The 9823-nt window shown below is 53.3% G+C and overlaps 1 protein-coding gene across 2 annotated transcripts; it reads left to right on the top strand.

Moving 5' to 3' along the window:
- Nucleotides 1-1411: 1411 nt before the first annotated feature.
- Nucleotides 1412-9376, top strand: LOC130147079 (uncharacterized). Of its 2 annotated transcripts, XM_056333858.1 has the most exons (4): nt 1412-1799; nt 1992-2362; nt 3343-3567; nt 7885-9376. In XM_056333858.1, exons 2-4 carry the CDS (start codon nt 2037-2039, stop codon nt 8219-8221), a joined length of 888 nt encoding a protein of 295 aa, XP_056189833.1. In that variant the 5' UTR covers nt 1412-1799; nt 1992-2036; the 3' UTR covers nt 8222-9376. The 2 variants fall into 2 exon arrangements, 1 of the variants encoding a protein (XP_056189833.1); XR_008821101.1 differs by lacking the exons at nt 1412-1799; nt 1992-2362 and adding an exon at nt 3735-7263 and having other exon boundaries at nt 3246-3567.
- Nucleotides 9377-9823: the final 447 nt, after the last annotated feature.

The raw sequence follows: 9823 nt of genomic DNA, 5'->3' as shown, positions 1-9823 counted from the left end.
AGATATCCACCCTTTGGAGGTGAGAGAGAAAAGACCAGTCTGTCAGAGAAACCTTTAACAACTGGAGGGGGAACAACAATCTTTATTAAGGATATTGGGTAGCAGAATTACCTTGGCGGGGGCGGGAGGCGTTGTAAAACATCCATTTGCAAAAGGCTTTCAGGCTGAAACCCTTTCATCGGTGGCGAGGGGAGGGGGAGGCAGGGCGGGGGCTCGCAACCCCCCAGCTATCTCCATTTGTCAGCGCCATAGAGGAGGGGTCATAAAGCCAGCGGTGTGGAGGGGTGGGCTGCCCGGTGGTCCGCCAGCCCCGCACTCCCAGGGGCTGGTTTCCAAAGCGGGACGAGGTTACAAGTGCAATGAGCGCGGCGGGCTCAGCCCGCAGCCTGCCGCAGCCGCAGCCGCGGGCCGGGGCGGCGCAGCGCCGGGGACCCCAGCCTTTCACTTTCATGCCCACCACATCCACTTAAAACGTTAGGAAGGGGAGAAAGGGGGGAGCGGGGGGCGGGGAGGCAAGCGCCCTCATGTATTGTTCCCCCGCCGAATTGATATGCTAATTCCCCTTGTGAGGGCATCACAAAGAACACCTTGCACTTCTGAAAGACTTTTGTGTCCTGGCCGGAGAAGTTTATTATCAACTAATTAGCAACAACTTCTAGCAATGAGTTGGGTTACATTTTCATAAGCTTTGAACAAACATCCTGAGCTGCGTTGTGTGAGGGTGATGGGCTTGCTAAGGAAAATAGAGTCCTAAATCAGAGAATGAGCTTTAATAATTAGCGCCTACTATATATGGAGCCTCTGTCGACGTAGGTCTTCTTCCGAGGCTTTTGATTCACGTTGCTTCTCGGCTTGCAAAGGACCATGACAAGCACTCTACAAAACAAAATCTTACTCAGGGATGACTAGCCATTTTTTTCCCCTCATATAAAGGCTCTTTTCTTGCAACCGAAGAGCATTTTAGACTACCCCGATAATGCACCAAGGATAATCAGTATATGAAGAAGTCCGATACAATCAAGTATATTCATACATAAATATTATTTAGAGAGCCTTGTTGTCGGCAGTCTAGCACTTCAAATATAAGAATCGTCTGGGAAAATGAAAGGTTTATTTGAAGTTACAAAAAAGAAAACACCCTTAGATTTCACGGGGGTTGGGGTTGGGGTTTTTTGTGGGTTTTTGTTTGTGGTTGTGTTGTGGGTTTTTTGTTTTTTTTTTTAATTCTGTGTTACTTATGTTACAATCTTTCCAAAGAAGGATAAACTGGTCTCAGGACTAGGTTAGCTCAGTCCTCTTTCTGTAGACTGCTTGTATCTTTGGAAGTAAAAGGATGTGCTGTTTCCTCGGTTTAAAGTGAAACTAGGAAAAAACAAGAGGACTTTTATTTATGTCACTGTAGTAAGCGCTAGTTATTTTCTTGGCTTTATGTAATCAGAATAGAGCAGAAACAATCCTCTGAAGCTAAGTATCTTCTAAGGTTTGCTGATAGTTCTTATTAACTGGAAACAACATACTTACAGGCTCACATTATATTATGGGGTTTGGGCTTTTGAGGTGTGAGATTTGGCGGAGGGGTGGTTTGCAGCTCAGATCAGTACTGGATTGATTTCGCAATTCCTACGTGGATCTCCAGCGTGGCCTTCCTGAGCCTGCCCTGGTCCTGAGAGGAGCGCTGAGGAAGCTGCGAGCCCTGGGCCCGCTCAAGTACCGCGGTTATTGGGATGCAGAAGAAAGCAGCTCGGCCCTGGCCGCTTGTGCAATTCACCTTATCCTCTGCTATTCAATTAATTTAATGGGTAAACACACTCTCCTTCACTTGGTCTCTTTCTGTCCCCTTCTCGAAGCGATTTCATTTGTTTAAAATCCTAAAAGGTGGTATAAGGTCTTATTGAAACCCAGTAACGTAAGGGGTGGGAGTGGATTAGATTCCTTCATTTCCTTTCGGTAATCCTAAATGCAGCTATCTCTGGTTCCTTAATCTCCTCTAGAGTCGGATTATCACCCATTTGAGCAAGTGCCGCTGGAATTAGGAGATGACAAGGATGCAAAGAAAGTGCCAAGAACTCCCTGAGATGACCGAGATGTCGGGGTGGCCCTGGCCCCCTGCAGCCCCCCGGGGTGCCCCAGGGCCCCCGAAGCCCGAGCCGCGGAGCGGGGCGGCGGGGGGTGGCCCTGTGCCGGGCCGTGCCCACCGGCCCCGGCGCGGACCTGCCGTGCTTCTCGCCGTAGTTCCACATCGGCAAGGGCCACCGCTGGGTCGCTTTGGCGCATCGTTTGCCTCACGACAGGCTTCTGCCAGCCCTGCAGGTTTCAGCTTTTACCGTGGCCAGGCTAGCCACACTCTGTCATACACGAATGTGTACGTATTTTTCTTTATATGTATGAATAGCGAAATAAAATTAGTATATATGTATGTATATATGTATGCACACATGCACATGGATGTTCCTACTGGCTAGAAGAAAGAATCAGCATAGCCGCCGAAATGTGAAGTGGGGAGGACCGTGTTTATCCTTTTCTCTGTCTGCCTGGAAAAAGTAACCCTGCATGAAAATAGACGGGTGTGGGTGTGTGTGCGGTCACTTTTTTTAAACAATCCCTCATATTTGATTGAAATGGAATATGCTGCCATGTATATTTAAGATTAAAGCTTTATTTGAAAGGCCTGTAATCCTTTCAAGGAGATTTTGTTGATATAAGACTTCATTGGAAAGTAATTGTGGATTGTACAGCTCTGACCTTTGCAGGAAGCAGGGTGCAGGTCTGCACAGCTCAGAAATTTTGTGCATCAGTTTCTTGTGAAGCACCTGCAGACCAGCTAACTACACGTACAAGTTCAGGAATGTATTTAAAAGGTTACAATTAGTGGTTCAGTCGTCAAAGTTGGGGACGTGGTATTTTTATATAGAGTGAAATACATGATTTAAATATACTTTCAAAAAAAGCAACACACACGCACCCCCCCCCCCCCACAAAAAAAAAAAAAAAATTAAGGACAGGCCTTCTACACAAATTGGAGGCAGCTAAATGCTCTTTTGTGCCTGCAGCTCTAAGGAGGCTGTGATGCATGCGAAGGAAAGTGACTGACTTAACTCATTGGGATTCAGGGAGCGACCTGCCCTCTTTTGGGGGGGGAAAAAAAAAAAAAAAAAAAAAGCAAGAAAAGTAAGAGTGTGTGTGTGTGTGTGTGTGCGCGCGCGTGTGCGGGGGGGGGGGGGGGGGGGGGGAGAAGAGGAGGGGGAGACTCAGAGTCCTGCTTTCCTGAGCTGAGAGCTTCTGGTTCCCAAGCAGAAAGTATTAGGAGAAACACAGCATCTTGTCTCGTTGCTGCATTTACAGAATGAAAGCACTTCTATTTTTATTCCTGCTAACGGGCCGTTTTTGCTTGCATCCACTCCGAGCCATGGACGATGGGAACAAACGAGTACTTAAAAACAAACAGGAAAAAAAAAAGAAAGAAAAAAAAAAGAAAAAACAAACAAAAACCCCAAAAGAGAGGAAAAAAACCCAAAACAAATACATCCAACCAGGCTGGGATGAGGATTACTCACTTCAGCGCTGGCTGTAAGTACAAAATTTCTTGTTGCTTTTCAAAGTGATAGTGAGAGGCTGTTGTGGTTTAGGTTGGGCTTGTTCGGGTTTAGTTCGCCTCTTTGTTGTTCTCTCTTTCTTTTATATTTTTTTTTTTAAATATCATCCCCTCTTTATCAATCTTCTGCCGAGTTACTTAGATAAGAAGGTACAAGCCTGGGGAGGGAGAGCGGCGGGCGGCGGAGCCGAGCTGAGCGCTTCGCGGAGGCAGAGCAGCAGCCGGGGGTGCGGAGCTCCCGCGGGCGCGGGCGGCGCGGAGGAATGCCGGGTGCCGGCGCTGCAGAGGGCAGAGGACTGTTTTCCACATTAATTTGTGGGCTTAGCTGGGCTGCAAATGCATTTTTCCTGGCACGGGGATGTGCGCGCCTGTGTGTGTACATACACATCCTCCGGCAGCGTGGTCCTGCTCGAGTCTGTGTGGTGCAACGTGAGTCTGCCCAGCTTGAAGGAATGCGGTGGTCAAAGCAGCTTTCCACAGCTGGTTCGTTTTTTTGAGATCTGCCCCCCAATAGTGGTACTTTTCCCTGGCAGGATTTGATTTAAATAAACTAAATCAGAACGGTCTCGCTCTCGCCTAGCCTAGCCGCTTTTCGCCCCCTCCCCTTCCTCCTTTCTTTCTTTATTTCTGTGTGAGCGCTCCTGGGAAAGTGGATCGGTTAGAGGGGAAGGCTTTTGAAAACGTGGGGGAAAATGTAAGAGAATTCAGAGGGTCCGGGCTTTCTTTGTGTGGTGCTGAAGCCGCGGCGCTGCTTTGTGCTTTGGAAGGAGAAAATGGCGAGTCCTATTGTGTTTAGGCCATTTTCTTCCGGTACAAGGGTTTCCCCCCAAATCCTAAATACTTCAGGGCTCTTTTGAAAGAAGTCTCCCAGCCCACGAAGTGTGAATGGCTGCAGCTCTGCCTTTTCCCCAGCCGGCAGTACCTCACATTTGAGAGAGCCCACTCATTGCTCCTTGCAGGGCTAGTGCACAATTCCTAAAGCTGCTGCATTCAGAGCCTCTTGCAACGGAGCAGCTGTTTCAACTGCTCTTAGCCCGCGTTATTCAACGGAGGGGAGCAGGTTATGAGAGTAGAGGGGACCAAAGAAATAATAATCAGAGACCTGTCCTTGCTTTAAAATTATAAGAAGGAGCAACGTTAACCAGTGCGGGGGTGGTGGTGGTGGCGGGGTGGTAGTGATCATCTGAGGAAAGACTTGTGAACCGTTGAGCGACAGTTTGACTTTTCCACTAAATTATTTAAACTTTATGTGTGCATACATGTATGTGTGTTTCTGAGAGAGTATGTGCATATGCACGCAGGCACATAGCAAGGAAGAACTTCAGTCTCGGAAAGAGGTCGTATATATGTAACGTGAGATTTTAGAGCATATTTAACCATTCTGTGCAAGTTAATCCCCCTGTAACATGCAATGAAAGAAATAGTTTGCAGTGTTGTCAGTTCTTTTCAGGTCAGCCGGTAAGCAAGTACCAGTTACCAAAACCCATGTCTGAATTTCCACATTAATCCGTTTAAGGAAACAAATCAGAGTCCGAGGTTTAAAGACCGTTGTCCGATATCAAACACTTTTCATTATAATGTGGGCTTGCCCAGGCGCCAGTGATTAAAAGCACTTTGAAACAAGCGAGCTAGCAAATAAAACCCAAGAAAGGCAAATGCCCCACCACCACCTCTTCCCATGGTGCTGAATTTAAAAATATTGCTATTAATAATAAAAATAAAGCACGGGCGTTTTCAGAAGTGCCCTGGGACAACCGGCGGGTTCCCTGGCCCCTCGGCGGCGGCTGGCAGCGCGGGCGCGGAGGGGCGCGCAGTGCCGCCCGCCCGGGCGCGGAGAGCAGCGCCGCGCTACCGCCGGCGGGTCAGGACCATGGACAGGGACTGGGTGCGTGGCCGGGGCCGGGCCCGGGCCCGTGGTCACCCCGGGAGAAAAGGGGGTGAATAGGGCTGCCTGCCCCCCCACCCCCCAAACGCTGGGCAACTGAGCTGGTCTGCCTTTCCTGTTTTCCTTCTCGTGTGGCTGCTCAAGTTTCCAGACAAAAGACTTGAGAAATTACATTTATCATTCTCCTGCATGAGAGCAAAGTCTATTAAAATGCCAAGCTAGTGATTTCTCTTCTTACTGCCCGCAAAAGAAGTAAAAGGATCTCTCCATTCTGCATACGATTGCTTTTTTCCCTTCAACTCCGAGCCAAAAATAAATCTACTGCTCGGATCGGCTGAATGACAGTGGTGTAAATTAAACTGATTTTATCAGTGACCAGGTTCCACAATTGGAAAAATTAAATGCCACTTTGAGAGACAAGGATAATACGGAACAGATCTATAAAACAGCTCCTTCGGACAACAACAACAACAACATCAACCCAACAAGAACCTAGGTACTGGCGATCCCTTCTTCATCCCACTCCGTTATGTCACATCATCCAGTTTGCCTTTCTGCGGTATTGAAATGACTGAAACCATTGTTTGATGCAAAGGGACTAGCGATGATGAGTCATGGACTTTATGCCACAGCAAAGGCAACAGACATGGCTCTCAGGCAAATTTTTTATTTTGATCACGCGTCTAATTGGACTCCCCTTTCAGATGCACTTTGCGGCACTTCCAACCCACCCCACAGCTCCAGAAGAGCCATCAGCAAACTCAGGGCTGAGCTCCCAGAACGACAAGCCGCTCTGCCAGCATCTAAGAACTGCAGAAACGCAACCTCGAAGTCCTTTTGCCAGGAAAAAAACCCTCTGCTTCCGTGCCTCCCGCCGGCCCCCGAGGCGAGGGGAGGCCTTGAGCCACCTCCGCGCTCTCCGCCCGCCCGGCCCGGCTCGCCGCCCGCCCGAAGGGGCCTGCCTGCCCGCAGGGGCACGGCGTAGCTCCGGGGCAGCGGGAGCGGGCTGTCCCCGCAGGGCCAGCGAGCCGCCTCCAGCCGCCCGCCGCTTCCCCGCCGCGACGGGAACAGCGGGAACAAAGCCCGCGGGGGCTCGGCCCGGCCCGGCTCCGCTGCCCTCCCGGCCCGGTGCCGGGCCCCGCGGTAGGACGGGCCGGAGGCTGGGGCGGTGCGGGACCGGGGGGCGCAGCCGTGCTGCAGTGAGGGGGGGTCGGCTGCTGTGCGGGGAGGGTGGTCTCTGGATGAGCCGGGAAACAGGCTCTTCTTCCTCGCTATGACTGTACAGATTCATGTGACATTGAGGTTGGGGAGGTGGGAGGAAGGCGGGGGGGGGGAGGGAGAGGACCCGGAGGGAAGGGGGAGGGTTGAACTTTCTGCCGGGCTCGGCTTTTCACACCTTTCTGTCCCGACGATGCAAGAGGACGTTTTGGGAGAGAGCGGCTCGGCGGGGTCCCCTCCGAGCAGGTCCCCCTCGACCTTGCAGGGACCCGGCCGGGATGCGCGGGGCTGGGATTGTGCCGGGTTTCAAGGACACGGGAGATGATCAGGACTTTGGGAGCCAACATCTGCCTGGCTGGTGACGTCAGCAACCCCGTGTAATCCTCTTGTACTGAAGGCAGATGCCTTATTTGTTTGGCTGGAGAGGCATTAATCCCTAATTCTGGAGCAGCAAGCGAGGGGGAGAGACCGGACCGCTTCCTACCCCCCGAAAGCACCTAGCGGGGCTCTCCTCCTCTCCTGCGCTCCGCGGCTCCGACTGGGCGGAGGAGCTGCCAGTCCTCGGCAGGTTTGGGCATTTTCTTTTTTATTATGATTTTTTTAATATTTGGAGTGGGTTCATAACTGGTTTTATTTGGATGCTTGGATTTCTCCCCATGGATTTCGCTCTTCAAGCCGAGAAAGAAGGAGGAACTGCTGTCCCCCCGCCCTTCCATCTCATTCTTTTTTATTTATTTATTTATTTATTTATTTTATTTTAAGCTTTCCCGTTTTTGCTCTCCGGGGATTTTTGCAGCGGCGGGTAAGAAGGTTGCTCTCTGCGCTTCCCCGCGGTTAGCTGGTTCCCACCGGGCTGCGGAGACCCAGGCGCCCGCTCGCCCCGGCGCTGCGGTGATGGGCGTACCGCCTTGTCTCTCCTCGGCCACGGAGCGAGCAGCTCCAGAGGCTCGGGTCTGGCCGGCCCCAGCTCCGCGTCAGTCCGTGTGGCCCCCCTTCCCTTCTTTCCCTTCCTTCTCTTCCTCCCCTTCCCCTTCCCTCCCCGCCCTTCCCCTGCTCTGACTCCCCCCTCTCTCCCTTTTGTCATTGGCAACGGCGCGGCGTGCGGGGTCCCGGCGCCCTTCCCTCCCCGTCTGCCTTTCCTTCCCTCCCCGCCTGCCTGCCTAACGCTCTCGCTTTGTCTGTTTTCCAGGCGGCCGCACGCAGGAGCTGCGGTGCCGAGGGGGGCCGGAGCCGCCTGCCCAGCCTGCCCCCGCATGCCCCGGCAAGCCTACAGGGAAAGTCTCCGGAAAGCCCAGCCCGCCGCCGCCGCCGCCGGCCGTCGTCGCGCATCCCGCCTCGCCTCCTCTCTCCCTCCCGGGCCCTGGCGCCAAGGCAGCAGTCGAGGTCAGCCCGCCCGGTTCCTGGGGTCCGGCCGGGGTCGAGCCCGCAGGGCCGTGCACGGTGCCCGGCCGCCCCGCTCCTCCCCGACGTGCCACCAGCACCGGAAAGGAATGGCCCCCGTCCTGAGCGGGGAAAGATGGCAATAAGCGTAATAATAATTAAAAAAAGCTTAGGCTGATTCTTTTTTTTTTTTTTTTTTGTTATTATTGTGATTACTTTACCCCTCATTTCCTCACTCGCCCAGTTCAGCGTAGGCAGGCCAGATGGGCTGCCCAGACCCTCCCGGGAAAGGGGCAGGTGCGAGTGAGGTAAATTTTTTTCCGCTTTACAAAGAAAGATGACACGTGCTGCCCTTTCATTTTTCATCGCCGAAAGACCCTGTCTCCCCGCCCCCGGCCGAGAGGAGCGGGGATGCTCTGGGGGTGCGGGCTCCCCCCGCCCGCGCTCCAGCAGAGCCGCAGGACCAGGCGGACCGAGGCAGCCGGAGAGACACGGTCCCTCCCAGCCAGGGATGCCAAATCACAGACGTCGAGTCGGGGACAGCCAACTCCTGCGTTTAAAATCACGCGAAGACGCTGGCGAAATTAAAGCACTCGCCTGGAAGTGTGTAATAGGCACACGCCTAATTTCTATTATTATTATAATCCATTAAATACGTATTTAACAGCTTCCTGGGCACTGCAAACAACAGTCAGGCTAGTAAGAAAACTCGAACGTGAATTACATGCAGCCCAGGCCAGGATAGGACTAGGGCAGAGAGAAATTACCGGTTTTTTTTCGGGGATCGGTTGCTATTCTGCTTCCAGAGAGAGAGAGGGAGAGAGAGAGCGCTCCAAGGCTCTGACTCTCCGTGTTCACAGCGGACCTTGATTTAATGTCATACAATTAAGGCACGCGGTGAATGCCAAGAGCGGATCCTCAAGGCAGCAAGCATGAAAGATTTCGCTAGAACATAACATCGCAATAAGGTTAATAATAAAAATAATAGCAATCAGTTAAAATAAATTTTAAGAAGGGAGAGACAAACCAATAAAGAGCTCGACAGCCTGTACTCACCTACGGAAATCGAGACTAAATAGGACCGGCGGACTGAACGGCTCGGCCCGGGAAGGAGATGCGGCTGCCACGGGACGGGGCCCGCCGGGGCAGCTGTCAGCAGCAGGTAACGGGGCCGGGGGAAGTGCTGGAGCGCTGCGGTAGCCGTGGTGGTTTGTCAAGGTAGTGGTGGCTCGACCTCTAGCTTTCCTGGGCTAAACCATGTAAAGTTGATTAATGGGAAATAAATACGTTTTCTAATATTATCATCGCGAGGATTGTTCTTTGCGCATCGCCCAGCCGGTAGCTAGGAGTGCCCGCTCGCTAATGGCTCCTCCTCTTGCGGGGCTCCTCTGGAAGCCGAGGAATGTGGGCCCCGGGGCAGCGGAGCGGCGCGCAGGGGGCAGCGGAGCAGCGTCTGTGCCGCGGGCCGGCGGAGCCCTGCGCAGCTTTGGTGCGCGGCGGGGGTGATACCGGGGGACGGAGGGGGCAATGCCGCAGAGCGGCGTGCGGAGGTTGCGCGGGGGGCGCGGGGGGGCAGCGCTGGGGCACGGCGCGGGAGAGCGGCGCAGAGCGGTGCCGGAGGGCAGCGGTGCGGCGGGGAGGCAGCGGAGCGGCGTGCGGGCTTTGTGCGCGGGGCCGGGCGGCAGGGCGAGGCGCAAGGCGGCAGCTCGCGAGCGCGGAGCGGGGGGCGGCAGCGGAGCGGATGCGCG

The sequence above is a fragment of the Falco biarmicus genome, chromosome 3 (genome assembly GCF_023638135.1).
Source record: "Falco biarmicus isolate bFalBia1 chromosome 3, bFalBia1.pri, whole genome shotgun sequence".
NCBI classification, from domain to species: Eukaryota; Metazoa; Chordata; class Aves; order Falconiformes; family Falconidae; genus Falco; species Falco biarmicus.
The sequence above is the reverse complement of the archived record's forward strand: the minus strand, read 5'-3'. Positions and strand labels throughout refer to the sequence as shown.

Bases quoted from the DNA above. Each gene is read 5' to 3' on its own strand.
- LOC130147079 (XM_056333858.1), top strand. From the start codon at position 2,037: ATGACAAGGATGCAAAGAAAGTGCCAAGAACTCCCTGAGATGACCGAG. The intron at 2,363-3,342 runs GTACGTATTTTT...CTGCATTTACAG, and splicing joins ACTCTGTCATACACGAATGT to AATGAAAGCACTTCTATTTT. The intron at 3,568-7,884 runs GTAAGTACAAAA...TCTGTTTTCCAG, and splicing joins TACTCACTTCAGCGCTGGCT to GCGGCCGCACGCAGGAGCTG.